This window comes from Brachyhypopomus gauderio, chromosome 9, assembly GCF_052324685.1.
Source record: "Brachyhypopomus gauderio isolate BG-103 chromosome 9, BGAUD_0.2, whole genome shotgun sequence".
In the NCBI taxonomy this organism is placed as follows: Eukaryota; Metazoa; Chordata; class Actinopteri; order Gymnotiformes; family Hypopomidae; genus Brachyhypopomus; species Brachyhypopomus gauderio.
In genome coordinates, this window is record NC_135219.1 from 9,113,910 (window position 1) to 9,139,720 (window position 25,811).

At 41.4% G+C, this 25,811-nt stretch overlaps 1 protein-coding gene and 1 long non-coding RNA gene across 3 annotated transcripts; one reads left to right on the plus strand and one right to left on the minus strand.

Moving 5' to 3' along the window:
* The first annotated feature begins 13,461 nt into the window (after window positions 1-13,461).
* Window positions 13,462-18,037, plus strand: LOC143522908 (uncharacterized). Of its 2 annotated transcripts, XR_013133170.1 has the most exons (3): window positions 13,462-13,913; window positions 14,488-15,272; window positions 17,789-18,037. It is a non-coding gene; the product is annotated as an uncharacterized LOC143522908 (long non-coding RNA). The 2 variants fall into 2 exon arrangements; XR_013133171.1 differs by lacking the exon at window positions 17,789-18,037 and having other exon boundaries at window positions 14,488-16,359.
* Window positions 18,038-18,668: 631 nt separating this feature from the next.
* Window positions 18,669-20,893, minus strand: six1b (SIX homeobox 1b). The gene is made up of 2 exons (XM_077016893.1): window positions 20,118-20,893; window positions 18,669-19,234 (listed from the first exon to the last, which is right to left on the minus strand). Exons 1-2 carry the CDS (start codon window positions 20,675-20,677, stop codon window positions 18,940-18,942), a joined length of 855 nt encoding a protein of 284 aa, XP_076873008.1. The 5' UTR covers window positions 20,678-20,893; the 3' UTR covers window positions 18,669-18,939.
* Between the last annotated feature and the right edge of the window lie 4,918 nt (window positions 20,894-25,811).

Consider the following 25,811-nt stretch of genomic DNA (forward strand, 5'->3'; position numbering starts at 1 on the left):
CTAAAGGGCAAAAAAATGTTACGCACAATAAACGTCAAGGTGTACATTTAAATACGAAGGAAAGAAATGCAAGCTGTACAATTTTATTGTCCAAGTGCGCCCTCTGCTGTTGAAACTCATATTACCAGAGCACAACATGGGGGTTCTACGACCTAATGTGAGTTCAATACAAGCGGCCTAAGTAGAAATAATAGTTTTGCGAGTGAGACAGTAAGTTGTCTTAGTTGAAATGAACATTTTGAAATGTTTAAAATATATATTACATTATTTATTACTCTTTTTAAATTAATATTATATTTTATTTTTTGCTGTTGTTGTTAGCAGTAGTAGTTGTAACAGTAGTTGTAGTAGTAGTAGTAGTTGTTGTTGTAATACTTGTAGTTGTAGTTATAGTAGGAACAGTAGTAAAAATAGTAGCAGAGGTGGACATTCCAGGTTCAGAAAGTAAAACTCCTTCCCAGGATTTAAATCAAGCTTGCTGGATTTTCTAATTAGTGCAAACCAGGTAAAAATTAATGGAATCAACACAATCCAGGAAGTCTGAGCAAAATCTCGGTGAGGACTTTTACTTTCTTAACCTGGAATGTCCACCTCTGGGTGGTAGTAGTAGTAGTAGTAGTAGCAGTAGTAATAGTAGTAGTAGCCTAGTAGTAGTAGTAGTCTAGTAGTAGTAGTAGTAGTAATAGTAGCAGTAGTAATAGTAGTAGTAGTCTAGTAGTAGTAGTAGTAGTAGTAGTAGTCTAGTAGTAGTAGTAGTAGTAATAGTAGCAGTAGTAATAGTAGTAGTAGCCTAGTAGTAGTAGTAGCCTAGTAGTAGTTGTAGTAGTAATAGTAGTAGTAGTAGTAGTAGTAGTAGTAGTAGTAATAGTTGTAGACTGACCTTAAATGCTTATTACAGCCATTTAAGTAATAACGACAATAGTAACAATATTTCAGCACCACGGCCAGATTCAATAAAACATTGTATTCTGTATTTCCGTATTACAAAGAAATCTGACCTGTGCAGTTTTATAAACTTCCGTTGTATCTTGATTCTTATCTCGTAATAAACGTTTGCAAACAATCCAATTGACTTGGACATCGCATAAATAGGCTATAAATAGGTGTAACATCTATTTAAATGTCTACTGACAATGAAAACGTTGCTTTTCACAAGCAGTCAGCGTCTGGTGATGCATTGTAGTTAGATTTTTACTTCTAGATAACGTTATGTAGCTTAACTGCCTAAGTTTACACTGGAATCGTGTTGCCTGAAAGAGTTCAAAAGCAATACGCTCCTTTTCACGACGTGAAGCTACTGAACATTACAAACCAACAGGCTTCCGTAGCCTAGTGACTGAACTCGTTGCGCTTCTATTCAGTGAAAACTACAAAATCAAGCCGTTTCCTGGTTGTTTGCAGAGTGCATCCTTATACAACGAATGCAAGAATTCAATTACCGACGTAATTTTGATAAATAGTAATAATGCATTTTATTAATCTAGCGCCTTTCCAGATCTTAATGTATACAGAGCACCAAGGTGATCAAGTGAGTGATGCAGAACACGTCTCTGCAAAAAATACCATCCGAACTCCTGCGACGGTACATTTTCCGATGAGGATTTGATGGTGTTTTCTCTGACAATGTTTGATCACAGGTCAACAACAGAATGCTGCGCCCGCCGCCAGTTAACATCCAGATTTATTTTAAAGGTACAGTTTTGGTCTGGAGTGAGCATTGTGCAAACTTCGCAAGTGAACACGAAACGGGCACACACACCTCTTGCCGTGAGTCTTGAGAATGTGTGAACTCGTTTACATGTGGTTTTTGCTTGGCTGTAATATTGGGCTCAGGTGAAGTTATCACACTTTTAAGTTAATACCAGTGCGCTAATTATAGCCATGGTGAGTTTATGAATATGAAATGAAAAGTGAAGCAGTTTTTCTCGATTTAGTACATTTCTCACATCATAATTTACATTGGCATCACAACAAATGCATTTCTCAAAACAGTTAGTGCAAACAGCAAAACTCAATGAAATACCTGCAACAGCACATACTTCACTCAAAATTCTTTGTTTTTGCCTCAAAATATTTAGGTCAGTCAATTTGTCAGTGCCATCAGAATATCTAGTCTGTGTGCCGTTGCCAACAAGGCAGTCAAAATACTTAAGGCATGTTGTCAGTGCAACTATAAGTCGCAGACTGTAAGTATATTCTGAGGAAACTAGATAGGTTTTTGATTCAAGATCGCTGCACATTCTGTGGTATATCAAATGAAACAATGCATGTTACACACAAAATACAAACGTAAACAGAACACAAAGTTACACATCATGACCAGGGCTGGACTGGTAATCTGGCGTACCGGCAGGGCTGGACTGGGACAAAAAATCGGCCCTGGCATTTTTGGTTTAGACTGGCCCCTCATAATTAGCGGAGCACAACCGACTTGTAATTTATGTATGTGGGGTACGACGTAGAAAAAAATAAAAAAATAACTGGTTAAAGTCATTGGATTCAATCTTAGCATTATTATATCACAATCACTTTTATGATTTTATTGAACTCATCTCTAATATGTATTTTCTGAATATCTCTGATATAACAGCTCAATTCTAATTCTTCAGGTTAAAGGTGCTCCCTCCTTTAAACAGCTATAACATGTATTTGTATCCGGCATAAAACAAAGCTGCTTTATGAATTCATGCAACGCAAATATGTCTTAAAAGCATTTGACACCGTTTTACTCTTATTCAGTGTGGGCATATCTTTTGTACTTTTTTTGCAACCTTTTATATATTTTTACACTTATTGCAGTCATGCTTAAATTGCAAAACTTTCATTTATCATTTATAAGTTTTAAAATCTGTAATTTCACTTGATTGAGTTTTTAAAACACGTTGAACCACAGCATAGAGGCTACAAATACAAACTATAACAGCCTTTCAACACACCTTTAACCTAAATATCTAAAATGCTATGATAGCCTAAAATGGACACTTGCTGCTCATCCAACACTTCTCAGTCTTGACCATTTGCTATTTTATCAGAATAAGGGCGCGTGGCTGCCAGATTTTGGGATGTATGCAAATACCAATTAATATTGAAACTAATCAATCTCCATTGCTCATCATTCTCATGTAATAAAGTCCCTGTGTTATCCTAATGTTACTACCTGCTTACGTACTACACTTTCCCTCTCAGTCTGTCCCTCGTCTCTCTTTCACAAGACTGCATCTCTGGCTGCTGCTCTCCCTGTCTGCTGCTGCTGTCTTCACCTACAGAGGACGTGGAGGCTACAGCAGCGAACATGTCTGTGATTTTTACACATTTTGTAGCATCTACATTGAGACTCTTCAATTTCTTCGCGCGTAACTTCTCCGCTCCCCCTTTCTGCCGCTTCTGTTGCTCCATGCTGCCTCTCCTTTAACAACGCGCTCAACGGCAGTTACAGCGGACCACGCAGAGAAAGGGTGGGGCCGCTTTCGTCCTATATCCTGATTGGTTCAGTCCACTGTCTATATTGAAGATGGGCCAATGAGCCGCCCCCTCTAAATTGTGGGCCGGTCTCTAAGGAAAAAAGGGAGGAAAAAAAATCCATCGGCCCTGAGGACTGTCGGCCCACCGGACAAATTCCCGGTATGCCAGATTACCAGTCCAGCCCTGCGTACCGGGCTGGCCGACAGTCCTCGGGGGCCCTACACCACACAGTCTTACCCCTCTACACCACACAGTCTTACCCCTCTACACCACACAGTCTTACCCCTCTACACCACAGTCTTACCCATCTACATCACACAGTCTTACCCCTCTACACCACACAGTCTTACCCCTCTACACCACACAGTCTTACCCCTATACATCACAGTCTTACCCCTCTACACCAGTCTTACCCCTCTACACCACACAGTCTTACCCCTCTACACCACACAGTCTAACCTCTCTACACCACACAGTCTTACCCCTCTACACCACACAGTCTTACCCCTCTACACCACACAGTCTTACCCCTCTACACCACAGTCTTACCCATCTACACCACACAGTCTTACCCCTATACACCACAGTCTTACCCCTCTACACCACACAGTCTTACCCCTCTACACCACACAGTCTTACCCCTCTACACCAGTCTTACCCCACTACACCACACAGTCTTACCCCACTACACCACACAGTCTTACTCCTCTACACCACACAGTCTTACCCCTCTACACCAGTCTTACCCCTCTACATCACACAGTCTTACCCCACTACACCACACAGTCTTACCCCTCTACACCACACAGTCTTACCCCTCTACACCAGTCTTACCCCTCTACACCAGTCTTACCCCTCTACATCACACAGTCTTACCCCACTACACCACACAGTCTTACCCCTCTACACCACACAGTCTTACCCCTCTACACCACACAGTCTTACCCATCTACACCACAGTCTTACTACTCTACACCACACAGTCTTACCCCTATACACCACAGTCTTACCCCTCTACACCACAGTCTTACCCCTCTACACCAGTCTTACCCCTCTACACCACACAGTCTTACCCCACTACACCACACAGTCTTACCCCTCTACACCACACAGTCTTACCCCTCTACACCACACAGTCTTACCCCTCTACACCACACAGTCTTACCCCTCTACACCACACAGTCTAACCCCTCTACACCACACAGTCTTACTCCTCTCCTTGGCTGTTCACCCTATACATGGCCTCGTCTTTCCATTATGAGACTTTGTGATACTGCAGTGTTTAGCGTCTATAAATGTTTGCCAATTACAGTAAAGGTTCATGAGATGCACCTCTGACCTGTGGTTGAGACCATTGGTTGATCTAAGCCTTCACCAATTCCCTTTCTATTGTAACTGCAGTGGTAGAGGATATGAGAGTGGCTGGTGTGTCAGTGGAGGACACTCAGGACAGGGCCAGATGGAGGAGTTTGATCCGCTATGGCAACCCCTAAATGGGAATTGCCGAAAGAAGAAGAAGAAGACTGTAACTGAATGTTCAAATTAGGATACATTACCAAAATGTAACAAAAAAATAAACTAAATAAATTAATGTAAAATGATGCCTTAGAGATTATGACAACATGTTCAGCACTTTTGCATATAATGACCTAGGCGATGACCTAAAGACTAAATGTTTTGGAGGGTAAGACAATTCAACAGACTATCCGTACAACACATTTTGATAAACATGACATAAGCAACTGATAATGTAAAAAACAACAGACAACTGTCCATGTCCATTTGCAAAATGTTAAACACAATGAGAAATGCAATTATGATGTGCACAAGTGACAAGGAGATTGAGATTTGAGAATTTCAATTCTGATCTGAGAAATGAACCAAAATGACTGAGAAAATTTGTAATCTGGTCCAGTGTGCAGTTGTAAATTTATGTATGTCATAAATTCATGCATTGGGTTGCTAATAGCCTGTTGACAAATGCTGAAAAGAATTAAACATTTTTGTTGGAGCAAGGAGTTTGAAGTGTGTGAGGCTATTACTCGTATATGCAGTTGCGCTAAAACCCATATTGAGGCCACCCAAAAGCTCACAATGAAAGCTCGCTTCCTGCATTATTTATGTAGTAATATTTTATGGCCTATAATACAACAATATATTATTCATAGACTAGACTGAGTTGTAAGTTTCAGTATATGTCAGAGATGATTCTAGGATTTTACCCTTGGGGGCCTGGGACTCTGAAGACTATAAACATGACTTCATTAGCTGGATGCAATGTAGTACTCTGAAATTCTGCTTATTTTAAATATAATGCAACAGATTGTAAATTGAATAAACATTAAACATGAAAGTTTTGAAATAGATGACAGATACCAACAAGAACTAAAAATAACGTCTGCGTCTGGCAGGAGTGAAACCACGACACGCAGCAACACTCTTAAGGACATTAAGGCCTTGCAGTGGCAGAGTAGTGGAATGTGACTAAATGTGGAGAGTGTGTGATGTGCAGGAATTTGTAAATCTTACAGCATTTTCATTCCAAACAAGAGAAGGGAAAGTGTAGTCAACTGTTAGAACTGTTAACCGGGTGTTCTTTTGCTGGAATGGAATTTAAAACTGTATGTACTCTGGCCATGTTGTGGAGAGGCATAATGCCCGCTGATGTTGGGACCAGTGATGTGAGCAGTGGGCCACCACTGTGGGGTTGGGAGTGCAGACCAATGCTGACTGCCATCTGTGAGAACTTGAGCTTAGTGAAAGAGTCGAGTTGTTGTTCATCTCGGTGCATGATGAAAGATGCACCTGAAGAACTTTATCAGCAGGTGACTTTTACAAAGCGCTTCCTTAGTAGCTCCTTGCTTTCCAGCAATGTATTTCTTGAATATTTAAAAGGTGTCACTTAGCTTGCACAGCCTGCAACACTCGTCTATATAACACTCGTCTATCTTGCGTAGTTAGATTACGAGGGCAATTCACTTCACTGATCTAATTAATAGAATTTATACGCCGGTCTATATGACTTAATTTGAATGCAGCTACTCATTAACTACAGTATCCTTAAAACCAAAATGATACACTTATAGTTTTAGTTAGCACTAGTGCAGTTGACCAGCTATATTAATAACGCTTAATAACCATCTTAATGTTTATGAAATGCCATTTTTGTCTGTGTATATGTTTGGGATGTAATCTGCTGAAATGATAGTGTTGGCAAAGACCTCATTGTGAGCCAATACTTATTCTGTAAATTTTAAGAATAAATATAGATGTTATCTAGCCAGCCTATTTCTAATAAATACACCATTCCACCATCAGTCAACACTTACGCTGATACATTAGAAAATATTTATTTTTATTTGGAGAAATATGGATTGAGGAAACGCTGAGATGAAACCCAGGGGTCCAGAACTGACCCTGGTGTATGGCCAAATGACTGTGGACACCTGACCATCAAAGCTAGATGAATTTGTTACATTATGGCACTGCTTTATGACAGAATCATTCTTCACTCTTCTCAGAAGGCATTCCACAAGATTTTAGTCTATGTGAATTCTTGCCCATTCAGTCAAAAGGGCATTTTGAGAGGTCATACACTCATGCTGGATAAGAAAGCCTGTTCCAGTTCATCCCAAAGGTGTTCAGAAGGATTGAGGTCTGGGTCATTGGTGTTCTTCTACCCAGATTCATCCGGCTATGTCTTCGTCGACCTTGTTTTGTGTACAGGGGTGCAGCCATGCAGGAACAGAAAATCCCCTTCCCCATACTGTTGTCACATAGTTCAAAACACAAAGTGCCTAAAATGTCTTTGTATGCTGTAGGTTTTACACTGCTGATTTATTACTCCAGATAACACATTTCCCCTGCCACAGAGTCCAGAGGCGGTAACACCCTAGTGGGACGCCAGACCTTGTGCATAGTGTGTGTCAATGAAAATTATTCATCTTTGTGCTTCGTTTAATATAGTGTATTTGTTACCAATGACACACCTACACTCAATGATGAAAATAGGAGGTGTGTCCATAGTGCCTCCTTTACCTCTCTAAACAGCATAAGTGCAGCATGATGCTGTATACATTGTGCAGGAATGTTGTACCATCTGGAATGTGGTTTGTGCACAGTAGACAGAGAGCAACTCTTTTGTTGACTAGCCCAGATGTGCTCGACAGGACTGAGATCCATCTGCTGTCCAGGTCTCTGAAGTGATGAATGTGTTGCCATGTTTCTGGAATCAGCGTGTGATGATACAGGTCTTTACCCCGCAGTTCATTACCCTGCAGTTCATTACCCTGCAGTATTATGCTGGAAGTATCCATCCTAGTGCAGGCAATCTGGAGCTGACAATGGGATGAAATTGGTCAGCAATGATGCACAGAGACATTGTGAATTTCAGGTGTCCTTCATTGTGTATCAGGGACCCTGGGGTGTGTCAGGAATCACATCCCACTGAGACCACTGACCCAAACAGGACGTCTCTGTGGACTCGTGTCATTCGTGTCAAATTCTGATCCATCAGCATGATGCAGAAGTCTGAAGATGATCCACCAGGCAACATGTTTTCACTCCTCAACAATGCAGTTTTGATGAGCCTGTGAGACTCACACTAAAGGCCTTTTACAGTGCTCATATGTGGACTGATTTATTCCACACACCAGAGTCATGTGACATATGACTAGTTAAACCATCCAATCTGTGTGAGGTATCAGTGTAATATAAATTAAATACAAGTGTCTTGTATTGATATTTGAACAATATATCAATAGCTACTGTAAGTACTGTTTCTTCCATTAACATATATTTGAGGAAGTAGAGGTACATGAGAAATCCTTTTGCACAGGCTCATTTTGCCCAGATGACCACAGACATTATTTTATATATTTTGATAATGATTTGAAACAAATGAAAGATTATGTTGGAAACAGACATCAGGTTTGGTTGTCCCATCAAATCTTTTTTCTGCACAACCTGTTCCTTCATATTTTTCACCCTTTAGGCCTACTTAAAACACAGATGCAGTGACACAGTAGGCAAGAAGATTAATTAATTCCGCAGTGATTACAAAAACCTAGATCTCTCAATCTAGAAATTTGCTTATTTATTAAGTGTGTGGTGGAATAAATGTTGATTAGGTAGACAACTTGCCACTAGAGGTCAGCAAATTCTACAAATCATTTCAAAAGATATGCGGCACCGTTTGGAAACTCATTGTAATACTTATTATTACCAGCAGGTGGCAGGCTTGTCGTGTTTTGTTCAGAACACGACAATGCAACTCGGTCTCACAGCCATATTGGTTGGTGCTTTTTTTTTTTAGAATGTATTTTATTTCATTTTAATACAGGAGCAGGGCATCTCCTACACATTGTCAACGCAAAACTGCTCTGGCATTACCTCCAATCTAAACTACAAAAATCTACTTAACCGTGGAACACGTCCATGTGCAGTCACTTGTATTATATAAGGAAAACATCTTACTCTGAATGCAAACTGCTTTGTTCATTGCTCAACTGTGTTCCTTTGTCAGAGGACAGGCCTCCTGTGTGCACAGAAATGTTCAGGCACAGAGTTCATATTAGTTTAAGTGACTATTGAGTACAGGTAAGGTGACCAGGGTCTTTTAGATAGGTGACCTAGGGGCAGTAATAATAAACTGAGCAGGTAACAGCATAGAGCTGCTGGTCCAGGTGGCCTGTGGGGGTCGCCCACCTGGTGTATGACAGCGTGAATGACGCAGTGACCGAACCCTGGAGACAGAGCTGACCGCCTCATCCACTGCTGCTGATGTCACATCCATCTCTATAGCAACGCTTGAACTTAGCAGTTAAAGAGACACTCCTAAAACCTGGACGTTTTTAAGATCTTGATCACATAAATCAACCAGTTTCCTTTTAAATCTGATGGTTCCAAAATGTCCCAGAATTTACATACAGATTGTTAGTATTTCCCTGGACTTCCTCCACCCAACAATGCTGTTATTGTTTTATTAAACACAGTGATAACACCCTTATCACTGAATTAGTGTTCATTTACACATTTATAAATCCAATCAAAACACAGTAAATTGGAGGTTCACATATGCGTTCAGAGTGAACAAATGAGTTGTTCTGTAGTACAGTTGACGACCTTTCTCAGGTTATTGCAACCAACACACATAGGTCCCGCCTCCTTGCAAACAGACACCAGGCAAAGTGTTCTGTGTCCATATTCGTAACTCATAAAATAATAGTGGGGTCCAGTGAAATCAAGGCAAAGTGTAGCTGCCAGTCCCTGCTACATCCATGACGAGGAGGAGAGAAGCCAAACTATCCTGGTGTGCCCTCGGAAGAATAAGGGCCTAGAATAAAACTATAAAGGATTTTCTTACATAACATTTCCCTTTCAACTTAGTTAAACCTTTTTTTCATCATTTATGCATGTCCTTCTAATTCTTTAATCTATAACACATCGATGTAACTCCACAAAAAAAAAAAATCACTTTTAAATATTTCTGTGCATCGCTGTTGAATGAACTCCAAGCGTATATTGTACACAGTCATAGGTTCTACAACCAAAGTAGCGGCCTAGCAAAAGAAAAACTAAATCGTGTGTCTGTGGCTAGCCCAGTAAATTACTGTGCATGTCTGAGGAAGGATGCTGACCCGAAGTATTGCAGCAGAGGTTTTATAAATAACTCTGGTCTCTGGTTACTGCAGCTGTCACCGTGGATAATGTGCTCTCCTCGCGCCCCTACGAGGGTGCTGGTAAAACCCAGCAAGGCTTGGTGAACTCTTGCCAACCAAGGCATTCATCCCAGACCAGACTAGAACATACCACATTTCTCAAGGAAGAAGAAAAAAAAAGCCATTCAGTTCCAGGTTATGGAGTTATGTTGCTGCAAGTTGTTGCAACAATAGAGCCTAAGGATCCTTATCATATGTTCTAATCTGCGAATCAGAACGAAGTGTAGTAATTAGATCACCACGTGTTTCAGCACAACAAAGCAAGTGAGCAACTCCAGTGCCTCGTTCTGCCTCATTTGTGCGCCTCACAAATATGTATTCTGCTTGCTAGGAATCTCCATTCATTTTTTTTTTTTTTTTTGCGAAGGATCCCTACTGCTTCACATCGGAAAGTTTTCCCAGATCCCTAAACGTATTTTCCTAGTGTTCCCGGATCCTGGTCAGAGTTTGCACTAAACCCGCTGCCTAGTAGGACGAGCTGCTGAATCTCTCCACCCATCCCCGTGATGCCCGGCCAGCACAGAGGAGGGGCGGCGGTTGCTAGACGGGTGGAGGCGGCTACAGCTGGGCCCTCTCCACCTGGGCCTCTAGTGCTGTGTGGTGTCCGGAGCTCATGGGTGTACACCTACCCCCCCCCCCCCCAAACCCCACAGGGTCAGCTCCTGTAAGGACGCCTGCCAGCGATTCACCTGACAAGATAATACCCATCAAAACTGGCATAGTGAGTCATAGAGTCCCGAGCTGCATGAGATCACAATGTGATGCCGGGAGGAAGGAGATTTGTCCTTGGTTATGGAGAGTTGCCTGGACCTGTTATAACTAAGGACATCAAAGGTGTGGACTTCTCTAACCTTATCCTGTGTGCTTCAGCGCTGTCACTCACTCTGTCTCTCCCTCCCGTCAGCCTGACGTGCTCCAGTGGAGCATGAGTGTGGCTGTCGAGCCCTGAGTGACTACACACAACAACAAATGTGGAGAAGCGGGCAGGTGTGTGTGTGTGTGTGTGTGTGTGTGTGTGTGTGTGTGTGTGTGTGTGTGTGTGTCGGGGGATGGGGAGAGTAGCCTGGACGTTGACGTTGCTTGTGTTTACCCCTACTCTGGTAGCATGTTTTAATCATCTTGTTTTGAGATGTGTACCCTCTCTCTCTTTTTCTCTCCCCCTCTCTCTCTCTGTCTCTCTCTCATTGTTTCACCCTTCATTTTTCTCTCCGTCATCTGCAAGGTGAAAAGACTGTAAGCTGGTCTGAGAACTGCTTTTGTTTCAGCGCGAGCACCGGGGCGGGATGGTGGTGCCGCAGCAGGATCGTGTTTCAAACTTTCATTTCCTGAAATGTTTGAGGGAACATCCAGAGTTTCATCAGTGCCCGTTACACTGAGACAGAGGCAGAGGGAGGGGGTGGGGTGGGGAGACTCAGGTTACCTGTTCCCTTACTCATCAATAGACAAGTAATGTTCTCATAGCTGAGCCCTGGAAGATGGTATTCACCTATAACTATAAAGATTCCTTCTTCCCAAACAAACACACACACACACACACACACACACACACACACACACATAGTGTAATGTCCACATAATACAGTTCAGATTGTTGACACAATGCATAACATATTCATGTTCAGCTCTGTTAAAAAAAAAAACAGAAAGGCAGATTTTGCAGATATGAGCAGATTGTATAAACATCTCTCAACACTGCCGCATATTCTGAAGTCTTATAGAGTAAGATCATTTTAGTTACGTTAGGCGTTGCAGTTCATGCACAGCGGCCGTGTGTCCTGATGCCACGGCAGCTCTCTGCAGGGCCAATGGCGTCTCCTCCCACAGTGACCTCCTCATTCGGTTTAATCACGCATGTCGGCACCTCAGCTCTGCAGAGGACGAGGCGTCTGCACACCTACAGAAATCCCTTCAACCTGTCCGTCCACATCCACAACTGAACAATGTAGTGCTAGGACCAGGGTTTGTAAGTATAGTCATGAAACATTTTTGTTTAATTAAGATGATAATAATAATTATTCTTATAATTATTATTATCGCTCTGTAATGGTAAAAGACTCGGCTATTTAGTGCTGAGAATGGCATAATATTTGACGGTAAAATAATGAGGAACCTTTCCAGTTATCTCTATCAGTGATTTCCAGTTTAGTTTTCAGAACATTCAGTTCAGTACTGCTGATGTCTCATTCTGTGTCCTTCAGAACTGGTATAATGGGTTGCAATACACCTCCCGTTCCAGTGAAAGTTCTTCAATAGAGGAAACCATAAACCCTTCTGTTTAACCTCAGTATACATATAATTACCGAACCCTAAATGTTAATTCCCTAACCTTAATCGCTATATCCCTGTAGTCAGGGATTTCACTATGGAAGCTCAGTACATCAGTAGCTTATGGGAGACTGGGATGGGCAGTTTGACAGGTATAATGTAGAAATCCAATTAAGTCTAATTAGTGGTTAATTGGGTTTATCAGATGGTTCACTGAACACAAAAAATCTATTTTATTTTGATGTGTGTGTTTTGAGGAGGAGGGTGGAGTTTCAGTGATGAATGCAGAAATTACATGGCTCTTGGATGTCAGTTCCTTTTTGAGTGATACAAAGCAATTCCTTGTAAGACTAAGTCTTCAATGCATTGTTTTTGCAGTACATTGACCACTATTCCGACAAATAGTAGAGCTAATATAAACACAAATACAAAGACACACATCTGGGCTTAAGGTGTACACAAGCACACTTCAGCTGTTCCTACTGATATAAAATTCTTGTCCAACAACCATGCAGTCTCTCTTCTTTTATAAGCAACAATTGTTTTTCATTGTTTATCGGGCTTAAATTTTTAAGTAACATTCGGCCTCTGACAGGATTGTTGTGCCACAATAACAGGCCTTTCTTCAGTTTCCACCAGACATTTATTTTTTTAATAGCCTATTTGTAAAACTAAAATAGGCTGTATTGGGAAATGTTATGAAGCTATGCTTAGAAATGAGACAACTGCTGAATTCTGCTCAAATCGACACCCAAATCGTATGAATTGTCACATGACAACACTGTCGTAGTCATTTTATCGCTTATTTTTTAGCCACTTTGTTAACGTAGGGGTCATGGCTTTACACTTTGGGAAATGATATGGACACATTTTCTGATGCCAATAAAGTTACCTCGTAGAAAAGAAAATAAAACTATACAGAACTAGACAGTACAGTGACGAACACATTAAATGTGAGTGCAGCTTCACTGGAGAAACCAGAACCGTGAGTTGGCCAGTAAACGTAAACGCCATATTGGCGGAACATCCCCCACTTGTTAAAGGCCCAAACAGCTGTGTGCGGCGGTCAGATCAAACTGAGAAGCAAGCGAATTAAAATGAAAAAGTAATAAAAAGTCTCTGGACGAGCTCTCGAAAGCTCGCTATCGAGTTGCTAAACTTGTTAAAGCGAAAAAGCCACACAGAGTGTCTGAATCACTAATCTTTAGTCGTGAGGCCTGTTTGAGGTGCGAGGCTGAAGGAGAAACAGCTGAAGTACCTTCAGACTACAGACGTGTCCACGACATTCACACTGGGAAATGAAACCAGCGGAATCTGCACTGCAGCGTCCCAACACGTTAAAGCGGCCATGCTCAAGCTAACAGCTAACGTGCGTTTTGGAGATGGTGAGATAATTAGGGAAAGGTTTCTATTTTATAAGCCTTTGGCTAAGAAAACTTACACCTAAACCCAGGTTTCACACCGAAGGTATGTGTACTATATTATTATTAAGAAGCCGTAGGCAATGTTGATTGTGTTTGATATGATTCTTTTGTGGTAACTTAATTGTGTGCCGCCGCGGGGTTGTTCCTCTTTATATGGGCAGTTACAAAAATGTTGGGAAACGCTGGTAGCCTATAAAATATTATTTTATTTTTTTCATTTATTTTTATTTAAGAGCACTTTTCTGTGGCAGTAGCATGCATTAGTTATATTAAAACGTTTACTCTGTGCCAGGGATGTCGTGTATTTTAGATATTTGCTTTAAGCTAACAGCAGTTAGATTTTTGATTTTATGATTAATTTCTTAAAATTGTATATCACTAAAATCAAAAGTTAAATGTACATGTCACATTGTATGTAGTAAATTAAATTTAATTGTAAACCTAAATTGTAAATTTAATTGTAAACCTAAATTGTAAATTTAATTGTAAACCTTGAATATAAAACACTTAACTGAGAAAGTAAGGAAGTAAGGTACTACAGTTTATTAAAGTTTATTGTGTTTGTGTTTGAATGTGTGTTTGTGTGTGTGGGTGGGTGTGCGCACATGTATGTACAGGCAGCACAACGTATGTGTAAGTGTACCAGTCCCTTCAGCGCTTGTGCTGCTCCTTGGACACCACCCGCACATACCTGCCACGTGAGCCCAGCAAGGGGCCGACGCCAGGCGGACGGAGGGGGTGGAGGTCTGAGGGTGGTGGGTGGAGAGGGGTGTATCTGCAGGACCCTCCGAAGCTCGCTGATGGAAGGCTCCCGGCCTGCGGGACAACTGCCTCTGCTCGTCCATCAGTCCAGCCTCGCTTTGAAACCCGAGCCCCCGTCACGGCGGCGTGGTGAACCATTCTCCAGGCCCACGCCGTTGGCCAAGATGGCCGCGCACGGGGAGGGCGTGATGCTCTGCCACTGACCATCAGCAGGGATACAGAGCTGCAGACACAGAGCATGATGTCCTACGGACACGTTTTGGGGTGATGTACCACAGAACTGAGCGTTTGAAAACAGCCGTCATTATGGTGGACAACGTGGTAGAGCAACAGGTGTGTACGGCGACCTGTGGCGGCTTGGACCAGCACCTTTGTGCGGGTTTTGCCTGTGTACACCTGAGGCTGTTTACATGTGGATATAAAAATACGATTTATTTATTTACCTAAGTTATTTTGCTTCAAACTGCTTTGTTTGTGTAAAGCTGTGTGTAAAGTTGTAACATGGTTTGTTTTACAGCTCCTCTAAATTAGCATTTCATTGCAATAAGAGCATTGTTTTTGTTGTTCTAATGACCAATGCTGTGAATTAGAGACGCTGAGCTGTGCAGACCCAGTGATGACAACATCCGTCACTAGTCCTGTAAGCCGATATGATACGCTATATTGTTCTCACTCATCTGTCTTGATTTCTTGTCAGGGCCCTTTCAAGGCACTCTGCTCAAATCAGAATTGTTCATAACTCCTAATTGGGATCAACATTCTATTATTTGTTAGTGGAATCAGAAATATCTTCCTTTATCATTTTTGGTAATCCATTCAGGACATATTTCTTTTGTCCATAATGTGTAACTCAAAGCACTAATAGTTAGTCCATCGGGTTACTAAAATCCACTGCAGTCAGTCTGGCATTTCTAATGTCTCCCAAAGGTCAAACCCTTTCATGCACCTTCAAGTGGAAAACTACTTTAACACACCCCTTTTAAAATGCCTAACCTATTCCCAGTAGTCTAATAACTAATAATCAGCTGCTAAACAGGACTAGCAAAGGTTAATTTTTTTTCAAAAGCATTATATCCCCAATGTTTTTAAAAGCCTAATTATGTCAGTCTAAAAATGTGCTAATGCAGTAAGCTTTTGGTCACTGTTCACGCCTGTGTTGTTTAATGCCATCTGGGTTGTGTCGTATTTGTCACATTTGTATGTGCAGATACTTAAGGCCATAACTCTTACAAACACACTTTTCAGTTCCACAGCTAGTTTTCTCCCTGGCTCTCATTCTGTTGTCAGTCTATGTATATTATTCCCTGCCCGGAACCTCCTGATGCCTCTGTCAAACCTTGAGGCAAAGGGACAATGTGAGATCAGGTTAAAGAAGGTGAGGTTGGAGGTGGGGGTGGGGTGTGGTATGAAGCCCACCTGTTCTATCCCTGCACCCTACACACACACACACACACACACATTATGAGTGGAGAGAATGGTACTCACTTGTACCCCCACCTCAGCCCCATGGGCACTGCTCATATTACAGCCGAACCCTTTTCTTCCCACAGAAGAAACTCCCTATTTGTCTTCTTCCCATGCAGCACAGGGCTGAGCTTTGTGTGCTCACCTTGATTTAGTAGTGCAGGAGAGAGTTGGCCCCCGAGAGGCATCACCACAACAGAAACCTGACCCCCTTTAAGAGCAGCCCTGGCACACCACCAACCTTTGGTACCAAGCCCTTTAGCTTTCCAGGCAAAAACCAAAGAATGGTTCAACTGAAGAAATGCCAGCGGGAAAATCTTATTTTCAAAGTTCATGTCATGTATTACGTTGGCATTTTGAACAAGCCATGCTAACTGATATGTTCAGCTTTCTGTATTCTTTGGTGACTTTTTTGGTGACAGCTAATAGCAATATCAAATAAGTCTATATTTTTGCTTTTTCCCCTAAAAAATAAATATAAACCATAAACTGGTGATATTGGCATTTGGTAGTAATATAAATAATGTCTGAGATTAAATCATTGTTACTGTGCCACAAACTCAAAACTATTATTGTCCATATGACAAATACATTATATATACATTGAATCAGAGCACACTGTATTATATCTTATCTTAATTTAGGCAAAACTAGCCTAAATTATAAATTACGTTATTGACAAACCTGGGTGAGTTCAGCAATGCTATGAGGGTACGTTCCTGCTGAATATTAAATCAAGTGTAGGAAGTTTAGGAAACTAGTTGTAATTATTGACATGTATTTGTTAGAGGGCTGTGCACCGGTCATGTCCTGAAAATATGCACAGGCTACTCACAATGCGCCTTTCTGCAATTTCTTGTATTTGAGATCATTCCATGCGGAAAGTATTTAACAGGGTTTCTGTGCGGTCAGCACGACCACAGATCTCTGCCGTTTCTTAGTTCTCCTTCGGTGCAAACAACAGCCTGGTTCTGATTATCCCTCGGAAATCCGGAAATCCTCTGCGCTCTCTGTTGAAAACTATTACGCTGACAGGCGCGCGTGGGGATGTTTGGGAGGCTCCGGTGCCGACACGTTTCGTCAGGCGGAGGAACAGATAACAATATCCCATCACGCACGTTTTGCCAGTTAGGTAGTCCAGCATTTAGTATTAGTACGTTAACCGACGATCCTATTGAAACGGGAGTAACGCGTTGCTTCAAGAAAGTGTGCTTTGATGTCAGAGTTCACGGACATTTCCTTGCCAAACCGATGGATAGGATTTTCATATCCACTTTGTATGCGTACAGGCTACCGGTTGTTTAGAGGAAGGATTTATAAATCAACATACAATGCCACTTTTGTGTAGTACTGTATAAAGTAATTAACCAGGTAAACATTCCACCAAACATTTGGCTTTTTGACCATATGAAGATTGCTCGACACTGAACTGCTATTTGTTCACAAGTGTTTCATGGTGGTTCATGGTGAATTTTAATTTTGATTTGTCTATTTATAGACATTTATCATTTATATTCTTGATGTCAATCGTTCAGAGAAGGCCCACGTCCCATTTAATTAGCATGGGAACTTTGATGGAGTACATTCTGTACGTAGTATGGCTGAATCACAAATCATTCTCACTACAATAAACAACTAGGCCCAAAACTCAGTTGAACCTTAAATTTATGTTTACATTCTTTTTTTCCACAGAAACTTATGAATGAAGCCACGTGGGCGCGAGCCTACTGCAGCTGGTGTCTTCTCTTTGGCCCAGAACCGCCAGAACAAACACTGAGAGAGCGCAAAGCAAACACCCCACTATGAACCTAACGACGCACCACGACCACAAAAGCACGACGTGGCTCCCGAGGCTTGAGTAAAGTCAACAACCCGCCGCACACTGTTGATCCAAATTATTACCAAGGCATTATGTGAGACCAGCTCGAAATAAGCATTGTTGTTGTTGTTATTATTATTATAACAAAACGTAATGGATTATGTTGTTGTTATTATTATTATTTTATTACTATTATTATTTTTTTATTATTTAAGAATGTATATTTGTTATTGCTGGTTTATTATCAATAATAATAGTAGTATACATATTAACACAAAACAATAATAATATACATAGCAGCATCGTTATTGTTTTTGTTTTGTGGTTGGATTAATCTAAATTTTTAAATAATCGAGAAATATATTCGATCATCTTATCGATCAGGCCATGCAAAGACACCTGAGTGACTACATCTTTTTTCAAATGAAGTTCTTAAAAAATAATAAGAGTTTTCCTTAAATTCCGTTCATTTCCTATAACTCTAATAAATGTTCGTGGTGGGTGCTTCGTTACCGCTTGGGGCAGATTTATTTAAGCCCATCTTATTTGCACGTTCATTATTTCTAGTGATAAACTAGAATACTGATATATTTATACTGATAAAGCAGGCCAAATTCCCATGTAAGATTTTTAGCTATTCAAAATTCCCCTCTATTCACATCAAGATTACTTTCGCAATATTCCTCTCATATTTAGCCATGACGCAAGTCTTAGAGACCAGGAGTTTTGGAATCAAATACTGGAATACAGGCGTCCTGGACGTTTGATGAAGAGCATTGGGTTTATTAATAAATGCTTTTGGTTCGTCCTTTGTCCAGTTTAACGACTTGGCAAATGTCAGTCCATGTGGCTATTAGCCCACCATGGTAAAACCTACTGTGAACTCTTACCAGGAAAAAAGACTACGGATTTTGTGTTTATCCTTATACTGTTCATGGTTCATATCTACAGTAAAGTGGCAGATCGCTTTCTACTATTCCGTACAAAATGAACAAAAAATAAATAAAATCTCAGCCTTAATGTCTTAAGAACCGAGGTCCACTAGACTTGATGTCAAAGGTCCTAGTAATGAATCCTGGAGCTGGTGTGGGTGTCCTTGCATGCCGTGTACCGCCTGTGTGGCGCCGAGGCCGGTCATGGGATAGGCGGAGGCGCCGGGGTGGTTCATGTTGCCCTGCATCAGAAGCGCGGGGTTCTGGTCTGGGCTCTGCGGGGGCGAAAACTCGTCTTCCGAGCTGGACATGAGGGACTTCCCACCGTCCAGCGGTGACAGCTGATTCTGTTTGTTAGCGCCCGAATTGTTGTTCTCGCTGTTCTCCCTGCGAAAGATTGTGAAAAGCACAAAACGTGTGTTGTAGATATATTGTTACATGTATACATATATAGTGTTGTGTATATATAAAGTTACAGTGTATATATACTAATTTTATCCGATATTTTGAACACATCAATGCTATAATTCATCCATGGCTTGTTTAAGCGGGGTGAAAATATAACCGATAAAACATTAAACAACCTAGGCAATCTCAAGTGCACAGCAAAGTTAATTACCCGCCTATCAAAATTTGAATTTGACATTTTCTACTATATAACGATCAGTTGGAACCTGTCAAAGAGTTGTACTGTCATTGCAAATTGCAAATGAAATTCTGAGTTTTTTCAGTTGGTTATGTTATACCTTTAAAGTATCAGAGAAAAGTAGCCTGGTTGTTTACATCTCCCCCGAGCGACATTTAATGTGTAGTTGGGACAGTTCCAGACAACAATATAGCAGATTACCTGGAGTAAAACTACATGATAATAAGGGTTCCTGCACTTCGTGTTTGAACCCTAACTAGATCTGCTTTTACTTGCATATTGCGGAGTGAATTAAGTCTGTCAGTTCTGAATCGAGGCTATACCACGCAATAGTAAAATAGCCCACTCAAATAAATATTGCCGGTGTTTAATCAATAGTTCAGAATCAATAATCGGAAAAGAGTGCTATAGTTTATCCCAAAGTCTATAACTAAAATATTGGTTTTAGTGCGTGTTACATGCTACATGTAAACAGCTCACAGAAGAATTTTCCTCAAGAATTTCAAAGTGGATCACAAACTATAAATGTTTTTAACAGTTTAACGTGACCCTGAAATCGATTAATCCTGATCGTGTTGATCAGCTGTTAGTTAAATTGTGTTATTATACGGAAGTGTAGCCCACCTTTCTTTTGCCTCGGCGGCGCGATCTCTCTGTCGCCTGTTTTTAAACCAGTTGCTCACTTGTGTGGTGGTCAGCCCCGTTGCCTCGGCCAGCTCCCGTTTCTCCCGAGGAGAAGGATACGGGTTGTGTGTGTACCACTCGCGGAGAACGCCTCGGGACTTCTCCTTGAAACAGTAGCTCGTCTCCTCTCCGTCCCATATCGTGCGCGGCAAAGGAAATTTCCTCCGTACCCGGTACTTCCCCACGGCGCCCAGCGGTCGTCCCCTCAGTTTCTCCGCCTCGATGTAGTGGGCCTTCAGCCACAGCTGCTGAAGCTTGGGGTGGTTGTGCGGGGAGAACTGGTGGCTCTCTAGGATCTTATAGAGCTCTCTGAAGTTTCCGCGGTGAAAAGCGACCACAGCTTTGGCCTTGAGGACGCTCTCGTTCTTGTGGAGATGGTCGCAGGCTGGTAAGGACCACAGAAAGCGGCCCAGGCGCTCAAGGTTCCCCCCTTGCTGCAGCACCTCACACACGCACGCGACTTGCTCCTGCGTAAACCCGAAAGAGGGCAACATTGACATGACGTCTGGATGGCGCGCGTACTCCTAATGGCCAAACCGCTCTCTTTTGAAAATTCAGAAAAGAGCGGAATGGGAAATGTAAGTCGAGCGTGTTAAATCAGAGACTGGAGAAGTGTTTTTGAAAAAAAAAAGGTTCTTTTGGGCAAGCCAACGCGTTGGAGATGCCCACCGCATGTGCTATGAAGTTTGGGAGGTTTGTTGGAGACAGTTTGCTCCCTATCCAGTAGTGTGGCGCTAAAAGAGAAGTGCGCGCTCGCTGATTGGCTCCCCACCCGCCCTATCCCAGCAGCAGTGCGGAGAGAGCCGCGCTCCCATTTCCTCCCCCGGGAACGTGGTGGTCTGAAACTGGATCCCCCGTCTCCTGTTTTACCTGAGGGACCGGAGTACCTCGATACTAATCAATTACAGCGGGTCTCTGATGACTCCACATACTCTCATCCCATCTCAAGCACACTTGTCCATTCACGCACCCTGCATTTAACTTAAACAAATTTTAAACCGTTCCATTATTAATTGATCAAGTAATTGATTAATTGTTATATAACAGTCTCTTTTGTATTAGGCACGTTAACGTTTTGATAAGAAACAAATCTGAATATAGTAAACCTATTAGGTCCATGGAAAATAGTTTTAAGAAATAGCTGTTAGATATGAAAGCAAGAAATGCATTCCTGTTTGCTGTAAACAGCTAATCGGCGCGCAGGTTTCTCTATAGGTTATGCTAAATCATGACTGGTGTTCATTGTCAAGGCAGACGCAGTGCGCCGTGCGTGTGGTCCCAGTGTACACGTGGTGATGGGATACTTAGAGTTCATTTAAAAAACAATCAAGCTAAGGAGATAAGTGCAGTAACGAGATAAGAAGCAGCCTACCCCAGACGGCCTGAGTCCCGTCCTCACCCAACTACATCAAAATTAGGCAAACAAGTTACATGCACCATCTACTAATTTCTATTGATAAATAAAATAAAAACGTTACATTTAATTGAATACACATGTGCAATTAATTTTTTATGTAGGCTTAGTTGTACTGCATACATCAATAAAAAGGAAAAGAGGTACATCGATTACTTAGTGCCCTGTACATCTCGGACTCAATTATGCTTCTTTCTCACCCAGTTCCACTCTTAATACATTATTTTGATAAAGCGTCCAGAGGCGCAGTTTAACTAAGCGGATAGCATGTATGTCGACTGAGTAATTTGTTTTCTTTTGGCACATAGGAAAAGTATTTACCCCCTGTTGTGCTTTCTTTCTCTCCCCCTTTCCCTGTACAGTGAAATCTAAAACCGGTGCATTAGTAAATGAGTTCTGTGTTCGTCGAGCTCTTTGCTACCCAGACGCTGTTTTAAGGAATAGATCGCATTTCTTTATCTACACCGAAATCTGCAATATGACACCACGGCGACGCAAAGCTCACAATCACTCGCCCGGAATGGAGCACCTCTTTATAATTTAATTTGAGATGGGGCGTCCATTTTCAAGACAACCACAGAGCCCACTCAGGGGCGTGAGCTACATGATGCCCATAGCCTTATATGTTGCATTAAAATTTGGATTGTCGTATGACTTTGGTCTTATTGAAGCCCCTTGGACAGTAATTTGAAATAAGGAGTTAATTAGTTTTAGCTGCCAATCCAGACACCTGAGAAAACAACTTTCTTTGCCCAGTGTCTCCAGAGAGGCGAACAGAAGACGGTTTGAAAGATGGTGCATCCATCTGTCCAGAAGAATAATTCAATACTCTATGCCTCGCGGTGACACTAAATTTCTTCAGCACGAGTTTCAACAAAAATGTAGACAAGTATATAAATGTAACAGCCATAGTGTGTGTCACAGTCATTAATCTTAGTGGAGTGCTGCGTGGAAAAATGTCAGAAAATGTGTAATGATTTGTCAGGGCTTTAAAAAAGATGAATCAAGCCAGATTTACCAAAAATATTTTTAGGCACACACACACAAACATACGTCATATACTTATACAAATATACTTCAGTAATTTCAATAATGTTTAAAATAATTCAGACACATCATATTCTTATAATTCTTATAAATCATGATTAAAACTGTAGACGTTTAGACAAGCCTATGCTTTGGCATGTACGATACGGGACGGGATTTTAATGGCTCTAACGACATCTAGAATACGTTTTTTCAAATGAACAGCACAGGGACCTATGATTGACGGCTCTGTGTGTCGTAATGTCTTCACCACACTGAGGCGCGCCTCATTCTTAGACCTTTAAAGGACCTGCCCGTTCTCAGACCCTGATCATTTCAACATGTGGATCTTTATGGCCCAAAGGCAGGAACGGTAACGACACAATACTACATATCGATGGTCGACACACTATAAAGCACTATTAATAAAAACACACTGAGATTGTGTGTGTGTGTGTGTGTGTGTGTGTGTGTGTGTGTGTGTGTGTGTATAGTCTGTATGTACATATGTAGGCTATGTATGTATACATGTATGCTATTTGCCATTATGCTATTATGCTATACTTTGCGTTTAAATTCTGCTATATTTTTAGTAAGCTCCATACATAGTTAATCGCGTCATTAAAGATTTAATTTTTTAAATTAAGATTTAAATTGCTAATAGAATTGGCCTATTTCAAAGGTCGCCTTATGTCATAGAGTTGAGTAACTGCGTAGGCAATGGCCGCTTATTCGTGTGCTCTTATAACAGTCCCACGGATGAGACACGTGGTCGCGGGCTAACATCCAAAACACAACAAACAACTGCTTAACTAAATGTGTTGCAACATGAGATGTTCCAGTCTACATAGACTAATATACTCCCATATCTAAAGAGAATTGTTAGGCTAATTATTTGTTCTCTATTTGTTCTTTTACATTATACCTTGTAGGCCTACCTTCGTTAAAAGAAATTCGATGATGCTTGTGAAAATTTTAATTAATGGCTTAGGCTACAGTAGTTACACTGAAATTAATTATTTACGTCTAAGTAATTACTTTGCGCGATATTAGACAATTTCAGCTTGCACAAATGAATATTTGCAGCAATTATTTAATCTACTTTTGCGAATTAGAATATCACCGCCGTTCTGCTTGTCACAGACAAATTACTCAAAAATAACACACTGCAGCGCTACGTGATCAAGATTTTTTACATGCTTTTATAGGCCACTTGTGTATTCGCATTTTCGATGTAAATAATCACATTTATTTACTACTTTAGTCTTTTTCCACATTCTATGCCCTTTGATAAGGTTATGTATACAAAAGGCTAATCTATCGTTTGATAAATAAACATAGGTATGGCTAATTTTATTAGACATATAGCCTATCAAACGGATGTTATTTATTTTTTAACAGCAATAGCTAGTATCATCCTATTATTTTGCTGTCTACCTAATTTACATGAATAAATATGCCATCATTTTGACACAAGCGGATTGAAAGTAATTAATACGTAGTCCACTGCCAACTCCACTGTTAGTAAACACTAACCACAACGTTTGCACAACAAATAAGGTTATGTTGCCTAATTGGGTGCAACTTGGAAAAACATTACATAAGTAATTATTAGCAATTAAAGAGGATGCAATATCAGGGTTGTTGTATCATTACTTTCGTTATCATGTTAATTTATGCATGACTGTCCTGTTCAAATTGTGGCATAATGACTGGAGGCAAATTAAAATGATTGTAAAAAAAAAAAAAGAGTTTTAATATAATGCAGCACTGAATCTTTAATTAATCTCTCTTGAAATATGCAAAATAATAGTTATTTTTACAATATATTTGGTTCTGTTTATGAATATGTCCTATATTATTTGTATGTTCCATAACTGTACCACACTGACCTCTGTTGGCCTGGAGGACTTAATTTTTGTTGTCCATATTAAGCCATTCCATAATTCCACTATTGCTTTCTATTTATCTGAAATTTTCATGCATGCTTCACATTTTGTGGAGTGCTGAATTGACAGAATATTGTACGGATTTTGTGTATGCGTGTGTGTGTGTGTGTGTGTGTGTGTGTGTGTGTGTGTGTGTGTGTGTGTGTGTGTGTGTGTGTGTGTGAAAGAGAGAGAGAAAGACTGTCAATCGTCCCCTCTTGGGTACAGTACCTTTCCACTGATATGCTGACATGCAGAATTTCTGTGGCGCATAATGGTTTATTCAGATAAATCATTTGAATAGCCCCAAACACACTCGCCCTGTGTTTGTTACTGTGTTGGTGATGATCTATTACACTCACATGTGCACACAGTTATGATAGGCAGGCACTGAACATGTGGTTCACCATCTCTGTGCTTTTAGTGCCTAGGCCTGTGTGTGTGTGTGTGTGTGTGTGTGTGTGTGTGTGTGTGTGTGTGTGTGTGTGTGTGTGTGTGTGTGTGTGTGAGAGAAGTGGTAGGTCTGTGAGTCATGCAGACCCATTTGGCCTCTGACCTCACATTAGCACAGTGTGTAGAGCTGGGGCAGGCCGGGCTCCGGCTCATGTTACCCGCGCCTCTCAGGCTGTGGCGGCACACTAAATGTCACGCTTTGAAAGAGCCTGCAAAGGTCAGGGGTCAGCTTCTTTAATAAGCCCACTTCTGCAGGGTTCCCTCTTTTTTATGGCCTGCCATGGCCAGCATTTATGTGCCTGCCACTGCGTTTGGGAGCGTCCGTAAGGGGGCGAGCTGATGACATCCCTCCGGCCGTCTGAATCTTTGAACCGCGGGATAATGGGCAGACTTTTGACATCAAACTTCCATCTCTCGGCCCTCGGAACCATCTCCCCCTTACCTCATTCTTATTGTGAAATCGGAGACAGGACTGATGTGAAGGTTCTTTCTCCTCCTCTGTGCTGTACTTATGTCCTAGGAGATGATAAGCTCTCAATAAGGCTGCACAAAAAGCCAGGCCATTCTCCGCACACGGAGACGCGGTGACGTCTGCGTCGGAACAATAGGGCGAGAGCAACAAGATCCCCTTGTCTTGCACACACCGGCTGACACACGGGCGGCCCAAGGGAAAAGGGGTACACGAAGCACACATGTCCCTTTGCTTGTGGCCACTGGTTCTTAGCTCAAAAGCTCCAAACAAAAGTGCTTTCTTACCCTCCAATATTCCAGGAGGTGCCATTCGATACCTAGCAATCAGCTAATCTCCTGCCC